This window comes from Conger conger, chromosome 12 (genome assembly GCF_963514075.1).
Source record: "Conger conger chromosome 12, fConCon1.1, whole genome shotgun sequence".
Lineage (NCBI taxonomy): Eukaryota > Metazoa > Chordata > Actinopteri > Anguilliformes > Congridae > Conger > Conger conger.
In genome coordinates, this window is record NC_083771.1 from 41914858 (window position 1) to 41938099 (window position 23242).

General features: G+C 47.6%; 1 protein-coding gene across 4 annotated transcripts; it reads right to left on the reverse strand.

The window, feature by feature from the left end:
- Positions 1 to 2173: 2173 nt before the first annotated feature.
- Positions 2174 to 23128, reverse strand: usp20 (ubiquitin specific peptidase 20). Of its 4 annotated transcripts, none has more exons than XM_061262965.1 (25): positions 23029 to 23128; positions 21214 to 21307; positions 20096 to 20149; positions 19399 to 19461; positions 18481 to 18615; positions 18149 to 18251; positions 17464 to 17533; positions 17217 to 17330; positions 16718 to 16796; positions 11201 to 11657; positions 10618 to 10767; positions 10377 to 10489; positions 10095 to 10267; positions 9895 to 9989; positions 9617 to 9650; positions 9437 to 9482; positions 9090 to 9270; positions 8796 to 8934; positions 8310 to 8479; positions 7175 to 7256; positions 6532 to 6640; positions 6258 to 6360; positions 5202 to 5270; positions 4758 to 4957; positions 2174 to 2304 (listed from the first exon to the last, which is right to left on the reverse strand). In XM_061262965.1, exons 2-24 carry the CDS (start codon positions 21292 to 21294, stop codon positions 4800 to 4802), a joined length of 2778 nt encoding a protein of 925 aa, XP_061118949.1. In that variant the 5' UTR covers positions 21295 to 21307; positions 23029 to 23128; the 3' UTR covers positions 2174 to 2304; positions 4758 to 4799. The 4 variants fall into 4 exon arrangements, with proteins under 4 accessions (XP_061118949.1, XP_061118948.1, XP_061118951.1 ...); XM_061262964.1 differs by lacking the exon at positions 23029 to 23128 and adding an exon at positions 22351 to 22543; XM_061262967.1 differs by lacking the exon at positions 23029 to 23128 and adding an exon at positions 22351 to 22542 and having other exon boundaries at positions 8796 to 8922.
- Between the last annotated feature and the right edge of the window lie 114 nt (positions 23129 to 23242).

Consider the following 23242-nt stretch of genomic DNA (forward strand, 5'->3'; position numbering starts at 1 on the left):
AATCATTTACACAAAGGCCATTTTCAGGAAGGTGTATTCATATCATACTCTGTAAGAGGAAACAATAAGTGAATAATAATATAGAATTTCCTTTCTCCGGGCACGCTATTTTCTTTTAAAATTAAACAGCATGGGTAGTAACATTTAGGATGTTGAGAAGAATCAAATAACAGTAAGTGGTACTGTTTAACCTGTAAAAAGTGGTACAACACTGAAAAACAGGTTAAACTGGACGCAGAAATGCCTTTGTTTGAAGCCGGTCACAGAAGCTGCGATAATCTTGTTGGAACTCCATTAACCTTTAGACCTAGGGACAAAGACCTACCATTATGCAATTGACAAGTATGTACACTTGAAGGGATTCAAGTCCATGCCACTGGTAAAGTGGACACAAAATGTGATTCATCTTCATTCAATTTCTCTCCTGCAGTAAAATAGTCCAGCCAGCAATTACGAAGGTATTTACATGTCGCTGTGCTTAAAAAGACAGAAAATGTAAGGTTTCATATCATCATCTCGTCTCCCGCCCACAGACACACTGATACATGCACTTGCTGTACACAAAGGAAAATCACATCTGTTCAGAACAGAAACGTAGTCTCCATAATATGAATCAGGTATAAGGCCACACTGCAGTAAAGATATCTTTAGATCTGTTGACTGCATACCTACTGGGCTTTCACTTTTCCTTCATTGAAGCTGCAACACTGAACGCAATCAAAAAGGAACTGGAGCAGAATCCCGTCTGTAAGTTCAACTATACCTTTCGGAGAGTCACTCCTGCCAGAGACATCCCTATTGGAGCTTAATAATATGATTAGGCCTGTAAATAAATAATGGGCTTCATGACATCAGAGCTGGAGCTGAGGAGAGTGGTGAAGTCTCCAGTGACACACATCTCGGTCTGTCAGACTTCCGGCAAACCGATGCCTGAAATGGGGCCGGTCTTCTCCAGCTGTGTGATGACACATGTTCAGGGGCAGACACTCACTGCGAATGGTACGGTGGTACGGTGAGCATTGAGTGAGGCGTGTTGATGTAATGAGAGCAGCTGTGCCTGGGTTTACTCAAACCTTCTGACAGAGCTGTGAAGACACACAGCACAGACGCTCTAGCGCAGCACAGACGCTCTAGCGCAGCACAGACGTGTTAGCGCAGCACAGACGCGTTAGCGCAGCACAGACGCTCTAGCGTTAGCGCAGCACAGACGAGTTAGCGCAGCACAGACGCTCTAGCGTTAGCGCAGCACAGACGCGTTAGCGCAGCACAGACGTGTTAGCGCAGCACAGACGCGTTAGCGCAGCACAGACGCTCTAGCGTTAGCGCAGCACAGACGAGTTAGCGCAGCACAGACGCGTTAGCGCAGCACAGACGCTCTAGCGCAGCACAGACGCGTTAGCGTCACAAACTGCCCCAAGCCATGGCCTCCGCCCCATCCCGTGCCACACACCCAGCCTCACGCAATGTCGGAAATCGAAGCAGAAATACCACGCGATTGGTCAACGTCCGGGGAAGCGGCGCTTCCTGTGCGCGTTGCACAACTTGGGAGGCGATAGTAGTGAAAGTGGAGCGCCTGACGGGTAAACATCGCTGGCGTGTGCCGTCAGGTCCGCGATTCGCCCGTGGTGGGCTGACATAACCACGCCGGAGCTGGGACGTGTCACGATGAAAGATGATCTAATCGAGGAACTCCCCCTTAGCCCGCTCATTCACTCACCGAACAGTCACGGTGCAGTAATCCTACCCTGTACTCCTAGCCAACAGTGCAGAGACGAAAGCAGAGTAATGCATTACACAGCTCAGAAGCAACAACCCGGGGGCAGGAAATGAATTACACAACGCTGATCCTTTCAGATCACTGGGCAAAGACCAGTACTCCCTTCCAGACTGGTGTCTGTTTGTGCGTGGAGCCATGCTTGCTAAGGAGAAGATTTATATACAAGTGACGCACTTGTCAAGCAGAACCTAACACATACATCACCCCCCCGCCCCACCCCCACCCACCCCCTACGCCCAGCCAGGTGGTCAGTGAGGCCTCAGCACTAGTCAGAGCCAACAAGGGGCCATTGCACCAAGACTACTGTTACATATCTACTGGAGCAGCCATCTTCTTTTTCCTCCCCACTGAAATGAGGGTTCATGTGTTTTTATTCAATAAATAATACCGCTACTCTTCGATTATAATATTTACTATGTCGTCTTCAACTGGTAATAAAATTACAGACTGCTACATTACAAAGTGCTCACAACATGGTTTCACCAAGGTGCAAAGTCAGTGCCATTTTCTCTTCTGAGGGGGACAATCTGCAAGAAAAAAAAAAAAAAAAACAGGTTAGTGAAACTGGAAATAGAAGGCTAGTAAGCAGATGATAAACAGATGCCAAGAGTTGGATGCTCAACCCTAATCCAAATCTGGTTGTTTGGAAACAGTAATGCATTGAAAAAACAATTAGTCTAATGAGATGCACATGTAGAATGTTAATTGTATGAAATGGGGATGTGTCAGCAAGAACAAGAGGGAAGAATTCAACACAACAGTCCGGGACTTCCCAATAATAGCTTTTGGCCACATTATTTTCTTCCTATGTTAATTACATTATCCCAATTTATCCAATTACATCTGGACACCTTTCACTCTTACAGTCCAGCATTTGAGCTGCTTGTCATGCTGCAGGGCATGATGCAGTAGAAGACTGGGACAGGCAGACTACAGGCAGCCATTGGAGCAGTTTGCAATGTGCAATGGAGTGAAGGAAACCTGGTCCTCCCTTCCTAGATGCTGACCAATTACACGTCACCAATTCACTACCAGGACAACACTGACAAGCACATATCAGCCAATGAAACATGAATACAATGAAAAGCTTTGACTGCATCATCAGGGAAATCATATTTGCGTGGAAAGCCGTGGTCATTTGCCATTTGTCATTTGCGGTCAATTTAGAAAATATTCCCCCCTCCCCCCCCCATCCCTTGGGTTGGCTGTGTGTCGGGAATGTATGAAGTCATGAGAACGCTCCTTCTTCAGAAAAGCTGTGCCACACTTAAAGTTCAGCATGCACTCCACAGACATATAGCAAAGAATGTGAGCGTTCGGCTGTGATCACAGCAGCGTGGATCCTTCTATATGCAGTACAGTCCATAAGTATTTGGACAGTGGCGCACTGGTTTGTTGTTTTTTTTTTTTTTTACACCAATCTCTGCAAACACTAGAGACTGTTGTGTGTGAAAATCCCAGGAGTTTCCGAGATATTCCCCATGTCTGTCACCAACAATCATTCCACAGTCAAAGTCATTTAGAACACGTTTCTTCCCCATTCTGACATTTGGTCTGAAAGACAGCATGTCTTTTGGGGCACCAAAAGTATTTGCACAATTGACTGAACAGTTATTGCTAGGCCAGCTGTGTGTTCTGGCATGATTCATTTGTTACAGGCTAATGTTTTCCCCTCCCCTCAGTAACACTGGGGTGATGTGTGTGGGTGTGTCTGCATTGCCTGTACCTCTCTTCGCCACTCAACTCTCTTTATTAAGGCTTGTTTATGCTTTCCCTCTCCGCAGTGGTGGTTTGGTTTTTCGTGTGAACTCCTTGCTTGTTACAGTCGTAGTGGGTTATTGCCCAACTCTGGTTGCTTGTGGTTGTGACACATAACAAGTTCATGCACAAGAATGCTCAAGTTAATTTGTGGCGTAGAATTTGCCTTTGGAGTCTGTTGCCGTTGTCATGAGGACCAAAGAAGGGTCAGTGCCAGTAAAGCAGGCCATCATGGGCCAATAAATCGATCAAACATAGCCAAAACATTGGATGCATCAAAATAAACTGTTGCGTACATTGTTAAGAACCAAGAATGCAGTGGTGAGCTCAACAATAGCAAACAACCTGGTGAACCACAGAAGACCACTGTAGTGGACGACCAAATAATTTTTTCAAATGTCAAAGAGCTTGAGAACACTCTCCAGGACGTTGGTGTAGCTGTGTCAGATTAAAATAAAGATAAGACTACATACACCAGCATAACCTCAGAGGGTTCACCACAAGATGCCTATCACTGGTAAGGCTCATAAACAGAACGCCAAGGATAGAGCAGTGCAGAGTAGAGTTCTGTTTTTTATCTTTTTTGGTTTGACTTTGTGCTGGGAAGTAAACTTCCTGTTTACATGCGGTCAAAGCCACACAGATCTGAGGTGAGGATAGTTTTCTTGTTTTTCATCTTCAAAAGTAAAAAAGAAATGGCACTTCACATTTTAGGTAATAAAACCTTCAAAATGATTTTTATTTTTTTTTAGTGGAGGAGAGAATAAAGTGTCTTTCAATACTTTAGATGCAGTCCTGTATTAACCTGACCATGAGATATAGCCCTAATAGAAGTCATGTTGTCATTGTACTGAAATAAGATATAAAATTGTAATGAATACAAAATATGTGCCTGAGACTACAACATTTATTCCATTGCAGTCCAAATAGCAATGCACTGCACTGTAAGTGCTTATGAAGTGACTGTGTGGGAAGAAAATGGTAAATGGTTGGCATTTTTCAAAAGCGCTGTACAATTCACCCAGTCACACACACTCTCACACTCACACACCAACGGCGACTGGCTGCCATGCAATGCACCAACCAGCTCGTCAAGAGCTCGTCAGGACCCAGGGTGGGATCGAACCGGCGACCCTCCGGGCTGCCAGACGACTGCTCTTACTGCCTGAGCCAATGTCGCCCCCCAGATGTAGCAGTGGCACAGGGGCGGGTGGGAACTCACGTTCATCCCAGCAGAGAGATGTGGGGGGTGGGGGGGGGGGGGTCAGAGGGCCCTGGTCTCCGCCTCAATCTTACACTCCCCGTGGAGGCCGTCGGAGTCGGCCGGCGCCACCGTCTGCCGCACGGCGATCTCGGGGCCCCCGCCGTAGATGCTGAGCAGGTACTGCCAGGTCTCCTCTGAGATCTGCCCATAGTCCGCCCCTGGGGAACCACACGGGGGAGCGGCCCCAGACACGTCACAAACAGCCAAGGCCTACTGCTCCCAAAACACAGCTGCAGGGCCGACAGTGCAACGCTCAAACGGCCATGCAAGTAAATACACACGTTCCAAATGTGCGCGCAGCCTCGGAAACAACGCTGTCATGTTTAAGTTTGCACCTGCAGCACGTTATTCAAATCGCAGAAGCAAAACTTTCAGAAACTTGTAGGGCCGGGAGATGCCTACCTTGTTTGAGTTGTATGTGACCCCCTTTCATTACCCCAATTTTGCTGTTGTCTATTGGCCCTGGAGGCTCTGAGAACCACAGAGAGAGAGAGAGACAGGTCAGTTCACACCGACATTTATTTTATTTCGCTATGACTGAGCAGGATTCTATTAGCACAAACCAAATGTACTCGCCGCAGACAATCGATTAGCCGTCTCATCAGAATCAATAATTACTCATTGATAAGACCTATTAGGAACCTAATAAAAGAGGCACTCCAGAAAACAAGTACAATTTCTAATATTCTGTGTCAGTACACAAGGTGCAAGAAATGCTAAACAGAAAATGAAACAAATGCATGCAGTAAATGCTATGTGGCAGTCTGGTTTCTAAATAGCCTAACAGGCTTCGTAACATGGCTGTTTTTGTTAAACAAAAGTAAGCAGCACACAAGTTGTGAAAAGATGTTAGGGTTTAGAATTAATATTTACAAACATATGTCTCCACGCTCTGCCAATCCTTAAGTGACAAAGCATGTATTTTACAGGAATGAGTGGCTACAGGATTGTGTTGCAATGATGACTTGTAAAAACAGGGCATTGAACAGTTCTTTTATTAATCTCCGCATTAAACAGAATTTACTGGATGAAAGCAAGACAAATGCATGTGGTTTTACTGTATTGAAAAATGGATTTGCTATGCACAGTAAGTCCACCACAAGCATGTACCTTAAGCTCTAAGCACCATATAAGGAGAGCAAAACATCATCTCTTGATATTCACATAATGAGTCATGTGATCTTAAGGTACGTGATTTGCTTTAGCAGACTTAGACTTTAGTAGACGTAGACTCACCCAGACTTAGACAAGAGAGGGACTTTAAACAGTTGAAGTTAAACGGTTGGAACTATTAGCACTGAACACACACGTATCATTCCGTATTCCGTAAACATGTGATAGGAAATGATTACCATATTACAATATTTTACCATTTAAGCAGATACCATTTAACAAATGGCTTTAGCCTCTTGGTCTCACGACATGATAGTCATCACCAAACGAAGGTTGAGGGCATACCATTGTCCTTCCCCTTGACGAAGCTCTCCCACTCCCGAAACCACTGCATACTGATGCACAAAATGACCGTTGGGGCTTCCTCTGCCTGGAACTCTTTATTCAGCTACAAAAACATTACATACAAATATTAAAACAATTGCTTTTATTCAGTTATGGCCATAGCCAAGCTAATTTCTGAAAAAACTTTAAAGTAGTGAACCGTGCCGCACAGTGGAGCTCAGGCCATAACATGGGCAACGCTGCCAGCCTTCTAATCCCGTGTCTTCTCACTTACCTTGATGAAGGTGTCGATCTCCACCTTCCTGCGCTTGGCCAGAGCTTCGATTTCCACCTGGCAGATGGCGCACACGCACAGGTGGTTCACAGCGGGCCCTCCTCCAAAGCTGCCAGACAGGAAAGACACCACAGTGAAGATGGCCGACCATGGACAACAGAGCAGAGACTTCCACCTCATGTAACAACGCTATAGCAACAGACCCACCAACCAACGCCATAGCAACAGACCCACCAACCAATGCTATAGCAACAGGACCACCAACCAACGCTATTGCAACAGAACCACCAACCAATGCTATAGCAACAGGACCACCAACCAACGCTATTACAACAGACCCACCAACCATTGCTATAGCAAAAGAACCACCAACCAACAGCTATAGCAACAGACCCACCAACCAACGCCATAGCAACAGACCCACCAACCAACTCTGTAGCAACAGACCCACCAACCAATGCTATAGCAACAGGACCACCAACAAACTCTGTAGCAACAGAACCACCAACCAATGCTATAGCAACAGAACAACCAACCAACGCTATAGCAACAGAACCACCAATACCTGTATCACTCAACTACACTTCAGATGCATGTGCTGGTGGATGTCAGAGGAGAGTCACATTGGCCCTTTCATACTCACCTGTTATAGAGGTATTCCCACACATTCTGGGGCAGGATCACCACCAGGTCATCGATGTAATGGTACTTGGTGGGAGGAATTCCTGCTCAAACATAAAAGCAAAAATGACAAAGAAAATCTAAGCTGGTTCATTAAGCCTGACTGCTTTGGTCCAAGTATTGTTGATTATGAATACATACAGCATAGTGTTAATGCACTGGTGGGGTTCTATGCCCAGGGAGGTTATCAATACCAGAACATACTGGAGTTAATGGAAAGTGCGTAATAGTAGAGTAATGGGGGAATTCAGTGGGATCAGTATTAATACAATAATTCTCATATCCTTCCTGCACTCTGAAATACACACTGCTGTTGCTGGCACAGGAGCCTGTGACTGGTGTAGAGTATGATGTGCTAAACATGTGGGAGTTTAATAAAGGAAGGTCTCAAAATAGCTCTTGAACACTAACATTTTAGATTTACTTGTCAGGCTCATAACCTTATGGTTTTATGAGGCTGACCATGACTTGAATTAACTCACCAAGGGATGTGCTTTGCTAAACACGTAGTCAGTTACATCTCCTGACTAATAATGATCTTACGCAGGAGGGGCGGAAACTGGAGGCAGTGGAAAAGCAGGGGGTTCACCAGGAAATAATGATGCCGAAAACTCGTAACAGCCAATTAAACTGCGGGACTTTTGGTATAAACCAACATTGCGATCTGTAACATCCCTTTCCAGGAGCTCTTGAGACAGAGCGTCTATGATGATGAGACTCATGAACATATAAAGGCAAATTCCTCATTCAACTTAAGTGGTGTCAAACAGGAAGAGATTGGCGAACCTGAAAGTTTCCTTCAATTTTTGGTTGTCCAAACATGCAAAAAGCAACAGTGTAGCACTAATGCGTACTCATTTCTGAGTGCTTGAGCTTCAGGACAATCTTCAACACATTACAATATTTAATTACGCACTCTAGTTGGAATGCCACAATGTTATTTTAACGAGGCTGGCTACACCTCCAGGCTGGTACATAAACGTTTGATAGGAAACGTGTGATAAAGACAGCACAAGGAAGGGGGGCAGCTTCCTGGGGCCATGACTGACACAACAAGATGGATGATGGGGGGAGATAAGGAGTGGCGGGATGCCCACCTCCGTGCTGACACAGGAAGGTACGGTTGGTGATGGGGCCGGGCTCGGTGAAGGTGTTGAACTTGTTGAGCCACTCGCGGGAGATGTAGAACTGCAGCAGGCAGGGCTCTTTCAGGTTGGCCAGGGCCACCACTTTCTGCCTCTCCCTGACCGACTCCTCGCTGCTCTTCCTGCCACACGGACCCAACCGTTTACACACACACACACACACACACACACACACACACACACACACGTCCCACTGCCTCCTTGTTCAGCATCAACATCTCTCATAGAAACTACATAAATGCAGTTACACAGTTTTTTTTTTTTTTTTTTTTGTCAAGACAGCAGAAATAAGAACAGCAATAAGAAAGGTACAATTTATTTTCCCTTTGAGCACAAAGCATTTGCAGCAATGAGAAGTACGGAGGTAACACTGACGGGTAGGTAAAAGTATAAAAGCTGTGCATGTAATATATGCATATTGGGAGTGCGTAGTCGTACCTGTAGAAGAGCACATAGGCTTCAGAGTTCTGGACCACGGTCTCGTGCACCTCCGTAACGTACTGGTCATCAAACTCATACCACTGCCCATTGATAACATTCTGGCAGTAGGCAATGTAATGGCCGCCTGTTTGGAATTCAAAAAGGAGAAACAACAGGCCAGACCGGAAGTTATTCATTTCTGAGACACAAGTGGACAGCACTTTTCATAACTTTCGTAATCCTGCCCCCTGGTGTTGGGACAGGTGCATTTCCACTATTAAAAAGTTTTAAGTTATGAGCAAGAAGACTTACTTCCAGCAGTACCGTGGTGGCAGATCACAGAAAGGAGGTCATAGGTTGTGATCTGGGAGGGGCTTTCCTTGGCCAGAAATGGTCGGAGGTCAAGTCCCTCCAATGGAAATGACACATGGCTATTGATTTTGAAGGAGTACATGACCTCGTGCCGAAACCGTTTGAGGTGAATACACAAAATCTGAGGACAAAAAGACATGACTATAACAACAGTTTTATCACTTTATCACAACCACGTCATAACAGAACCAAGCACATACATTCTTCCTCACTGATTTAATTGACGTATCATCATCATTAATATTAACATAACAGATACAGAATTAGAAAAAGAAAGCAACACTCACTTCTGGAAGGCGAAGAACCTTACAATATTTAACACCATTTCTCAATCTGGAAAATTTGGAATAAAACAAGAGGTACAATTATGAGTGGCCAACATTTAATGCATCAGTAGTTCAGTTCGGAAAGTCTTATCGACATCACTCACAAGATGTCATTAATGTCATTAACATTTCTTTACTCACTTTTTACATCTTTCACAGCTGTACATGTTGTCACCTGCAACACATTGACACGGCTTGGATCAGGAGAAACAACACATCGACATATCAGAAAACGTCAGCAGCATCAGGACAGCATCAAAGACTTTTCTGCATGACTAAGCTTGCCTGGAGCATTGGAACAAATGAAATGATTCCAAAAATGTAAAACCTGCTCATTGTCTTCTCCTTGTATCCAAAACAAATACTATTTGAGCCTAGACCTGGTATAGCGTGCAGAGTAATGCAAGGCCACACCCCACCTTTCAGCTCATCAGCAGCAAAGAAGGCAGCCAGGCAGTCTTCCAGTGTGACCATAGGGCCCCAAAACCAGCTGGGGATACAGGACACCACAAACCTGCAGGCAACGTGTCACACACAGTCACACACCCTGCCTTCCACACACGCCGGGCCTGATCCCCACACCCCATGCCTCACCCCACAAGGCTTCTCCCTCACACACCTGCGGATGGAGTCCATGATATAGGTGATCCAGCCCTGCGAGGCGTAGCTGTCGGGGCAGGTGCCGGTCTTTGCCGGAAGGTTCTGGTGGATGGAGGAATGCAACTTAGCCAGGTCCTCTTTTCCAGGGATGGGCAGGGACAGGTCCTGGAACGTCTCCACAGTGGTGGACACCTGGGGGGGTAGAGGGAAGCACAGTGGTCAGAGCAGCATCACAGGCACAAGGTGAGAACCCCGTTAGAAACCCCCCCCCCCCGCCCCACCGCTCCAAAAGCACACCCACCCTGTCACAGGTCAGACACTGCACCAGGCTCAGGATGGAGCCGTCGAAGATGTCCGAGATCACACTGCGGTATCGTGCCTGCTTCTTCTTCTTACCATTGAGCAGAAGATGGGCTGCGGGGGGGGGGAATCGGGGGTCAGGAGTCACGGGAGATGGGAGAAAGCAGAACGAGTCAGGACCACAGCGAATGAGTTCACAGGGCCACGCTGGGCCTGCAGTGGGGCACGTAGGAGAGCAGCACCTTTCTTCAGGGAGTAGGCCAGCCCCATGGACCTCAGGGGGCTGGAGCGCGGGGGGCTGCTCGACAGCTTGGGGTGCAGCTCCTGGAGGCTGTGCGCGGGACTGCACGGGCGGGAGGCGTTGCGGTGCATCGACGCCTCGTTGTCGGGCTCTGAAGGGACGAAAGAAGCAGGCGGTTTATGGACCCCAGGGGCAGACGATGGGACAGGCCCCGTGACCGAGAGCTGCTGAAGAACAGTCCAACATCTGATCCACAAAGAGGAGATGTCCTCACTGATTTACTACTGTCACTTACTTTTCAAGGGACCATACCAGTGGGATAACATATTACTTGTTTACTAGCTCATTTGCCTTTTTGGACAGATCCCACATTAACTAAACTGGTTATCTTATCGTAACCTTTGCGGCATGGGCTTATCTGCTACCCCAGGGCTCTCCTGCTACTGTACATAACTGGCCATAAAAATAATATCTGAACAGAGCTGCATAAAGACAAGACCAGTGGCAGACTTCGTCATTTTTCTGAGAGGAAAATGGTCTGTTATTGTGAGTGAAAAGGGGGAAAGAGTGTGAGGGACATGCACCTGGAGCACTGCGGCTTTGGCTCTGGTTGTTTTGGGCTTTTGAGGCCACGCCCACGCCCTCCGCTCCCCGCGCGGGGGCCCCTTCCTCCGCCGCCGTGTCCACGTCTGCGTCCTCGTCCATCTCCTGGGAGCCCCCGTGGAGGGGGGAGCCCGAGACCCTCCTCTCCTTCTGCCGCTCCTTCTCCGAGATGCCCCCTCTGCCCCCGCTCCCGCCCCGGCCCCCGCACTCGTCCTGTATGAGGAGCTCGGCCTCGCCCGGGCCCCGGCCCTCGCCCCCCTCCCCCCGGTCGCTGCTGGCCCCCGAGTCGCAGGACAGGAACTCGTCCTCCGAGGGGCTGCAGTCTCCGTCCCGCCGCTCGTCCGCCTCGCCCCGGTCGCCCCCTCCGCACTCGGCCAGCGGCTCCTTCAGCTCCTCGTGCAGCTGGTCCATTAGGCAGCGGAGGAACTCCTGAGTGTCCTGCAGAGAGGCCCCAACACACGCCACCACCCTCAGAGAGGCCACAACACACACCTCCATTCTCAGAGAGGCCACAACACACACCACCATCCTGCAGAGAGGCCACAACACACACCATCATCCTGCAGAGAGGCCACAACACACACCATCATCCTGCAGAGAGGCCACAACAAACACCATCATCCTGCAGAGAGGCCCCAACACACACCACCATCCTGCAGAGAGGCCACAACACACCACCATCCTGCAGAGAGGCCCCAACACACACCACCATCCTGCAGAGAGGCCCCAACACACACCACCACCCTCAGAGAGGCCACAACACACACCACCATCCTCAGAGAGGCCACAACACACACCACCATACTCAGAGAGGCCACAACACACACCACCATCCTGCAGAGAGGCCACAACACACACCACCATCCTGCAGAGGCCCCAACACACACCACCACCCTCAGAGAGGCCCCAACACACACCACCACCCTCAGAGAGGCCACAACACACACCACCATCCTGCAGAGAGGCCACAACACACACCACCATCCTGCAGAGAGGCCCCAACACACACCACCACCCTCAGAGAGGCCACAACACACACCACCATCCTGCAGAGAGGCCACAACACACACCACCATCCTGCAGAGAGGCCACAACACACACCACCATCCTGCAGAGAGGCCACAACACACACCACCACCCTCAGAGAGGCCACGACACACACCACCATCCTGCAGAGAGGCCCCAACACACACCACCACCCTCAGAGAGGCCACAACACATACCACCATCCTAAGAGAGGCCGCAACACACACCACCATACTCAGAGAGGCCACATCACACCACCATCCTGCAGAGAGGCCACAACACACACCACCATCCTCAGAGAGGCCACAACACACACCACCATCCTGCAGAGAGGCCACAACGCACACCACCATCCTGCAGAGAGGCCACAACACACAGCTCCATCCTCAGAGAGGCCACAACACACATCACCATCCTCAGAGAGGCCCCAACACACACCACCATCCTCAGAGAGGCCACAACACACACCACCATACTCAGAGAGGCCACAACACACACCACCATCCTGCAGAGAGGCCACAACACACACCACCATCCTGCAGAGGCCCCAACACACACCACCACCCTCAGAGAGGCCCCAACACACACCACCACCCTCAGAGAGGCCACAACACACACCACCATCCTGCAGAGAGGCCACAACACACACCACCATCCTGCAGAGAGGCCCCAACACACACCACCACCCTCAGAGAGGCCACAACACACACCACCATCCTGCAGAGAGGCCACAACACACACCACCATCCTGCAGAGAGGCCACAACACACACCACCATCCTGCAGAGAGGCCACAACACACACCACCACCCTCAGAGAGGCCACGACACACACCACCATCCTGCAGAGAGGCCCCAACACACACCACCACCCTCAGAGAGGCCACAACACATACCACCATCCTAAGAGAGGCCGCAACACACACCACCATACTCAGAGAGGCCACATCACACCACCATCCTGCAGAGAGGCCACAACACACACCACCATCCTCAGAGAGGCCACAACACACACCACCATCCTGCAGAGAGGCCACAACGCACACCACCATCCTGCAGAGAGGCCACAACACACAGCTCCATCCTCAGAGAGGCCACAACACACATCACCATCCTCAGAGAGGCCCCAACACACACCACCATCCTCAGAGAGGCCACAACACACAGCTCCATCCTCAGAGAGGCCACAACACACACCTCCATCCTCAGAGAGGCCACAATACACACCTCCATCCTCAGAGTGGCCACAACACACACCTCCTTCCTCAGAGAGGCCACAACACACACCATCACCCTCAGAGAGGCCACAACACACACCACCAGCCTCAGAGAGGCCACAACACACACCACCACCCTCAGAGAGGCCACAACACACACCACCACCCTCGGAGAGGCCACAACACACACCATCACCCTCAGAGAGGCCACAGCACACACCACCACCCTCAGAGAGGCCACAACACACACCACCACCCTCAGAGAGGCCACAACACACACCACCATCCTCAGAGAGGCCACAACACACACCACCATACTCAGAGAGGCCACAACACACACCACCATCCTGCAGAGAGGCCACAACACACACCACCATCCTGCAGAGGCCCCAACACACACCACCACCCTCAGAGAGGCCCCAACACACACCACCACCCTCAGAGAGGCCACAACACACACCACCATCCTGCAGAGAGGCCACAACACACACCACCATCCTGCAGAGAGGGCCCAACACACACCACCACCCTCAGAGAGGCCACAACACACACCACCATCCTGCAGAGAGGCCACAACACACACCACCATCCTGCAGAGAGGCCACAACACACACCACCATCCTGCAGAGAGGCCACAACACACACCACCACCCTGCAGAGAGGCCCCAACACACACCACCACCCTCAGAGAGGCCACAACACATACCACCATCCTAAGAGAGGCCGCAACACACACCACCATACTCAGAGAGGCCACATCACACCACCATCCTGCAGAGAGGCCACAACACACACCACCATCCTCAGAGAGGCCACAACACACACCACCATCCTGCAGAGAGGCCACAACACACACCACCATCCTGCAGAGAGGCCACAACACACACCACCATCCTGCAGAGAGGCCACAACACACACCACCATCCTGCAGAGAGGCCACGACACACACCACCATCCTGCAGAGAGGCCCCAACACACACCACCACCCTCAGAGAGGCCACAACACATACCACCATCCTAAGAGAGGCCGCAACACACACCACCATACTCAGAGAGGCCACATCACACCACCATCCTGCAGAGAGGCCACAACACACACCACCATCCTCAGAGAGGCCACAACACACACCACCATCCTGCAGAGAGGCCACAACGCACACCACCATCCTGCAGAGAGGCCACAACACACAGCTCCATCCTCAGAGAGGCCACAACACACATCACCATCCTCAGAGAGGCCCCAACACACACCACCATCCTCAGAGAGGCCACAACACACACCACCATACTCAGAGAGGCCACAACACACACCACCATCCTGCAGAGAGGCCACAACACACACCACCATCCTGCAGAGGCCCCAACACACACCACCACCCTCAGAGAGGCCCCAACACACACCACCACCCTCAGAGAGGCCACAACACACACCACCATCCTGCAGAGAGGCCACAACACACACCACCATCCTGCAGAGAGGCCCCAACACACACCACCACCCTCAGAGAGGCCACAACACACACCACCATCCTGCAGAGAGGCCACAACACACACCACCATCCTGCAGAGAGGCCACAACACACACCACCATCCTGCAGAGAGGCCACAACACACACCACCACCCTCAGAGAGGCCACGACACACACCACCATCCTGCAGAGAGGCCCCAACACACACCACCACCCTCAGAGAGGCCACAACACATACCACCATCCTAAGAGAGGCCGCAACACACACCACCATACTCAGAGAGGCCACATCACACCACCATCCTGCAGAGAGGCCACAACACACACCACCATCCTCAGAGAGGCCACAACACACACCACCATCCTGCAGAGAGGCCACAACGCACACCACCATCCTGCAGAGAGGCCACAACACACAGCTCCATCCTCAGAGAGGCCACAACACACATCACCATCCTCAGAGAGGCCCCAACACACACCACCATCCTCAGAGAGGCCACAACACACACCACCATCCTCAGAGAGGCCACAACACACACCTCCATCCTCAGAGAGGCCACAATACACACCTCCATCCTCAGAGTGGCCACAACACACACCTCCTTCCTCAGAGAGGCCACAACACACACCATCACCCTCAGAGAGGCCACAACACACACCACCAGCCTCAGAGAGGCCACAACACACACCACCACCCTCAGAGAGGCCACAACACACACCACCACCCTCGGAGAGGCCACAACACACACCATCACCCTCAGAGAGGCCACAGCACACACCACCACCCTCAGAGAGGCCACAACACACACCACCACCCTCAGAGAGGCCACAACACACACCATCACCCTCAGAGAGGCCACAGCACACACCATCACCCTCAGCCAGTAGAGGCCACAACACACACCATCACCCTCAATGAGGCCACAACACACACCATCCCACTCAGCCTGCAAAGGCCACAACACACACCATCACCCTCAGAGAGGCCACAACACACACCACCACCCTCAGAGAGGCTACAACACACACCATCACCCTCAGCCTGCAGAGGCTACAACACACACCATCACCCTCCGAGAGGCCACAACACACACCATCACCCTCAGAGAGGCCACAACACACACCATCCCACTCAGCCTGCAGAGGCCACAACACACACCACCATCCTGCAGAGAGACCACAACACACACCATCACCCTCAGCCTGCAGAGGCTACAACACACACCATCACCCTCCGAGAGGCCACAACACACACCACCACCCTCAGAGAGGTCACAACACACACCATCACCCTCAGAGAGGCCCCAACACACACCATCAACCTCAGCCAGTAGAGGCCACAACACACACCATCACCCTCAGAGAGGCCACAACACACACCATCCCACTCAGCCTGCAGAGGCCACAACACACACCATCACCCTCAGAGAGGCCACAACACACACCACCACCCTCAGCCTGCAGAGGCCACAACACACACCACCACCCTCAGAGAGGCCACAGCACACACCATCACCCTCAGAGAGGCCACAACACACACCATTGCAGCTACACACCATACACCCTTCCCCTGCTGAATGGCTGAAGATAAGCAGGTATGGGCTTGGTTAGAACTCGGATAAGAGAACTCCTGTTGCCCCACTACAGTCTTGCCTCTAAACCAGGAATCAAATTCTCAAACTGGCCACCTATTCATCCTGCATTTTAAATGGCTCAATAATTCCCTCCCTCATCAACTATGATAATGTGTGGAGTGTGTTCTGGTACATTTTCGTATTGCTAGGTTACCTGTTGGGCGTAGCCTCGGAACATGGGGTTAACCAGCTTGATGCCGTGGGACAGGCTCGTGGGGACCACATAACTGGGCCTGAGAGAGAGACCTGTCACTTAACTTTTCACTTATCTTCATAATCTGCTCATAGGGAAAATTACCTTTACAACTTTACAATCTATTTCTGCAGCCTATTCACTTTAATCAATGACATTAACACAGCTCAATTTTACATTTTAAAACTTTTTTAAAGAATGATAAATAACACCGCAAAGGGATATTTAACCCTTTAACATCATTTTGAGGAGCCTACCCCACCATATGTGCTTAGCGTGAATGCTAGCAACATCAGCATTTGACAAGGTCCAGAAAATGAATGGGAGTAGGAAAGCTGATGCTGACAGCTTTCCTACTAGAACCAGCAAGGATGAACACCCCAACATTAATAAGGGCTTTTAGTAAGTCCTCTTAGGTCACATGAGGTGGTGTTGCAGAGGTGGTCAGGTGGTAATGTACCGTTTCTTGTGCCAGAGCTCGGAGATGAGTTTCTGGTAGCTTTTACACAGTGCAGGCTTCTTGTCAGTCCGGACCAATCCACCACAGTCCAGGAAGAACTGAGTCAGTGGGGGGCTACAGGGAATAGAGATGGGTTAACCAAACATTGTGCAGCTCTTAATACTATACTTCATGTCTCCCAATGTTTTAGGGGTTGAGTGTAACATGTCACACACATTATAAAGAAAGGAGCATTAAAGGTACAAACCAGTTTGACAGAGCTTGGAGAGCAGCATTCATGTAGCAGGAGTTGCCAATGTTTTTCATCCCAGTGAGCCCTTTCGTGGAAATAGCAGAATACAAAAATCACAATATTTATATTAATGCATTCTCAAGGGCTGACTATCAGTCTAGGGCAAAAATGTTGAATGTGAAACTGTCTCCCGATCACCAAGATGAATTACAATGCTTGCAGCACACAGTAGGAGGCCATGTTTCAGAGATATGTACCGTAACAAAAGCCTTCTCTGTCTTATTCTGTGTTGAGTGTAATTGAGCGTGAAACTACTATGCTTTTCTCATTAACTGATAGTGGTTTTATCGTGCTTCTTCATTAAAGTGAACACAAGTCTACGTAAATAATTCCACAGCTGTATGTGTGCGTGGCTGTGCGTGTGTGCGTGCATCTGTGAGTGTGTGTTTGTTCGTGTGTATGTGTGTGTGCGCGTGCATGTGCATATGTGTGTGTGCATGCCTGTATGTGTGCATCCGTATGTTTATGTTTATGTGTGTGTGTGTGTGAATGTGCCTGCGCGTGTGTGCATGCATCTGTGAGTGCATGTTTGTTTGTGTGTGGGCATGTGTGTGTGTGCGTGTGCGTGCATTCATAAGTGCGTGTGTGCACGTGTGTGTGTGTGAGTGTGTGTGTGTGCACGTGTGTGTGCACGTGGTACCTCGTGGTTTGAGCTCATCATCCTCGGACTCAGACTCCTCCTCATCTGCCACTGCAATTGGTACAGCCTTTAGAGGGTGACTTGCTGTCTGAGGCGCTGGCTCCTAGTGAAATCAAAATTTTCCGAAATTCTTATTAATTTCATAATTGGAGAATTCCCGAATCCACCAGAAATGGTCTCTATCCCTAAACGTACAGCAGAAAAGGATCGGAGGGTCCATTGAAGTCTAAATGCTAATTTCCAAAAGGGTATTTGCCATTTGGTGCAGAAAGTTGCCAATTTGTGTGAGTAATGGCAAGCAACACTGACCAAAAATAAGGGGGCGGTCATACCTGCACCTGGGACTTGCAGTGGTGGTGACCAGACACAGGTGCAACAGGCCTCTGTTCCAGGAACACTTCCCTCTCACAGATATAGCACCAGATCCTGAAGGTGGTTAGGTTGACCGTCAGGTTGTGCTTTTTAGCCTGGGGAAAAAGAGGAATTCAAGAAATTTACGATAAACAGTATGTTCAAATGTACTGCTAGCTGGAACAATTACAAGAACAACGTGTCTGATCCTCTTGACTCTCTGCTGCCATCTTCTGGAAGCAGCGATATGGCAGGAGAGGCAGTGCTGTCTCCTGGCTACAGGGAACTTGCTCACAGTGTCTATAACCCCCTGGAGCCATGACTGTATTCACAATACAGCACGGCCCTGAGTACCGTATTGCCTTTATAAAACATACATATTACAACATTTCGAAATAATGAATTACTGACACAATATTTATTTTGTTATTGTCTGTACTGTAAGTAACGGTTTGTGCATAGAGTCAGTGATACTGTTCACAAACAGGCAGTCTGAATAACTGTTACTGCATCGGATTTACACTCACTAGAGAATGTGTTCTAAGCCTATCAGCATCAAGGATTGAAACAACCCATTTTATAATATACACTATGATTATGGCTATTTTTATAAGGCTCAAGAGGCATTATCATCTACCATTTTTTTTACTGACAACATCCAGACCCATAAGTGAGATGAAAACTACTGCATAACACACTGAATTTGCATTCAATAGTGTTAGGGAATTAATATTATGGTTTAAATCAATACCAATGTCAGTATTCATGGAAAATATCATGGCTGTATTCAGAAATATTATGGTATTCATTAAGTGGCATAAAAGGCATTCAGAAAGGATGCAAATTCACCCATTGTGTGATACCAAGTTGATCAGAAGGCCTTCTGCTCTGCAGCCTACCTGTGCATGCAAAGTGCTGTGATCTGAGTAAGACTCTCCACAGCCAACATAGGGACAGTCATTCTGTGAAAAACACAAACACACGGATAAGAGAACTGACAGCAGCCATTTTTCAACAGCTCAAACAACCTGTATGACATGTTCAATCTCATTTTAAAGGAATATTATGCAGGATCTTTAATTAATATTTATATTGCTTCTGCTGAATATGTTTTTCTATTGAGTTGAACTGGAACATTTTTGTATCTACTGCATATCTGGCAGCAGCACAGTGGTGTGAGGCTCATTTGATACCTTGGACCCTTGCTGAATTAAAGCCATTTAGCCAACACATGTGTTCCATACTGTATTAGCATACAGCTGAATCTAGTCCCACCCCCAATTCTCATAGAGATCCATTCAAATGCAAAGAGTTTTAGTATCACGTGTAGGGCAACCTGAAAATAAGATATCCAGACTCTGGTGATGTTGAAAGGTCACAGTCATCATGAAGTCATGTCATGCAAAGGACATGCAACAAAATACTAAACATGACTACTTTCATTTACATAACATTGCTGTGTCCAAAACATTACGGGGGGCACTGTATATTTTTTACTTTTTCACAAAAATACATTATTATCGTGATGAGGTTTCTGTACACTATCTGCTTTCCAGTAACAGGATGTTCCCCTGTAGCAAAGGTTTTCTGCTTTACCTGGAGACAAGCCCAAAGGTTAGGGCCGGCTGCTCCACAGGACTGGCACGTCCCCTTCAACATGGGAAAAATGACGACAATTACTCATGGTCTCTCTCTTAAATCTCTTTGCAAAAGTACAGTGCAATTTTCTTTCTGTTATTACTTCGTACAAAATAGTTTAATCAAATGTCGCTTCAACCCATTTATATTTTACATCCAAATGTATTATTTTGAACGTTAATATCAAATATGAAAACGATGTAGCTAATCCAGTACACGCTGAATCGGCACAGGTTCATGATCTCCTCATAACAGCTTGCTTAAATTTTCTCCATCTTAAAACAGTTCCAGAAATGATTCAAGCTCACAACGGTTTCCAGGGCCAATACCTATATATGGAGAGCACACAAATATGTGTTAAATGTCTAAATTAATTATACTAAGGCACGTTTAAATGTTTGCTTTACAGCATCTCTTTATGCACTGGCCCTCTGAAAACAGATTTCAAGCAAAATTATGTAAATATGTGTGATGTCACACTGGTAGGTTGTGGATTTAGTCACCTGCTGAGTCATACCAAAAAGGCAAACAGGCTGAACACTGTCTCCCTGTTTGTATTCGGCTTTATAGGATGGACCAGCATCCTGTCTGTGGGGGATATTTGTAAAAGGAGCCGACTTTCACGGCAGAAACAGAACAAGCCCCGACAATTCCTTGAATAGAGCTTTTCAATAGTCAATTCTTATTTCATGGCAGGCTAAGATGCATACACACAGCCCATTGGCTTATAATATATATATCAATACATAATATATAACAAAGAAACCCAGGACATTTAGAGAAAGCAGGAACCCTGGACACTTTGAAGAACGAATACAGGGATTGGTGTTTTTAAACATGTCATCCCCGAATGTGAAACTGTGAACCAATACACTGTATCTGAGAGACATTCCAGTACTTTCAGTATTTTTTATACTGCATTGCCTGCCAAAGTGTTTGATGGGTAGCCTGAAAGAAATTCAAATATTTAATGTATTTTTTAAATATATTTATTTCCTATAAATTTCAAGAGTAAGAAAAATACATTATGTGAAGCCTCAACATATTTGATCCACAGCATTTTATTACACCCTCACCTTTGACTTCTGCAAAAGTTCCTCCTTGGTTACCTCCCCTATGCAGTCCAGGTGAGGACATGCATCACCGTGATCTGACATCTCTGTGGTTTATCTGTTAGAAACACATTTTAAATATGTTGGGTCTGGAAGTGGTGTACTGTTGAACGCAACTGCTAATTTTCAGCCGAACAGTATAAAACCCACAAAAAAAGACATTTAACGAGAACCACAAAAAAAGATGGTCAAAATGAACTCAGAAGTACCAAAAGAAAGATGATCATGTTCTAACAGGTGTTTCTATCAATAAATGTTAAATACCTTTTTGGGTATTGTATCAGCGGTGAGATACACTTTTTTGTAGTCAGAACTCGAAGATTTTAAAGGAGAGAATAAGTCATTAGTGCGTATTATGTCAGGCCTATAAAAAACGACAGGTTTCCCTCTTTATCTCGCCTATATATCTAGCTCCAGAAGAGCATATAAACAAATTATTAGGATTCAATGGGGTATTTAACTGTGATTGCCCACCTTTTTGCGTAGAGAGGGAATGACCAAAACTGCGCTCACATGCAGAAATCAAGCCTTAGAAATATCCAGTCTACATTGTGGAAGCGAAAAAAAACTGCTGTTTCATTGAAGACCCCAACACTGGATACGCGTACTCTCAATGTACAACCAAGGTGCAAATTAATTACACACACATTTTGTCCTTACATTTAAAGTATTACTCTCAAAGCTCCCCGTTCTTATTCGCAAGAAACAATTCAATTGCAGAGAACCATTCATTGAAATGTTACGCTAACGTTACTGAAACGACGCTGAGAAGCTTCATTTCCCTCAAGTGGTCATCTTAACTTATTTACCCATGTATCCAACATTCGGGTGATAAGCCACGCAATTGTGATTTGATGTATTCAACACTGATTCAAACAGCTGAAGAGCCAGGAACGGCAAAGCCCCTTCAGTCATTCTGAAACTGCTGTAGTCTAGCCAGCTAACGTTTGGCTAGCTGTCAGTCGCCGGGAATATGACAGCGTCTGCTGCAAATTCACACAGGCCTTATTTTTCGAGTCAGAAGTACGAACTGCTTATCTTGCTAACAATCGTCCAAAAAGAAACGGCACTGCACAAAAGTCATCCAGGAACGGTATTTACCTGCTCCAGGCAATGAGAAAACGATGCTCGGCAATATTCATGTTGAGGTAAAAGAGAAAGACATGAAATACGTGACTAGCTAGCTAGCCAGCTAGCATAACGATGGCAGAGATAGCGCGTCCCCTTCCTCTCTCACTTGCAGCATGGTTTTGCGTCAGCTTTGTTGTGCATTGCGTCAGTGATACTTCCACGGACTAAGAACTAAGCAGCTATAATTACAGAGAAGTTACGTTAGCTAGTAGCATTGGTGGGATAATAATGTTTTTTATATGAACCGGCAATATTTTGTTTGTTTTTACTGTGCACGTGATTGATTCTGAACACTGAGAATCAATGCATAGACTGAGTATGCAGTTTCTGACAGTAGGCTCAAACTTTGGTGCACTACCAGTGGTTAAAAATACCAAACATGACATTTCCCTCTTAGAGAAACTGTTCAGTTAAGAATGGAATCCAAATGAATAGAAATACATATTTATGACAAATATAATTCATTTCTGATTTATACTGATAGATCCAAGGACCCTCAAAAAACAACAGACAATTGGTGTGTATAGAGATTGTGGCAATAATACTCTCTCTGTTTCTCTCATGAAATAACTGGATAAAGCAGCAATTCAAAGGAGTAAGGCTGACAATAATGTCACCCTTAGCAGAGTCAAAAAGCTTGATTAATACCTGGATAAGGATCTCATAGTCATCGTTAGGCTCAGCAAAGAGGACTATGGGAAAAGCCTATTAAACAGCATCTGCACTGGACACAGAAAGTAAAATTTCATATTAATAACAAAAACACGACACTGGACATTGTAACCATTGCCAGGTTCCCTAGACTTCACATCCTGTTTGTCCATTATATGCAGAAATTTGGCAGGTATCGGAATCAAATTTG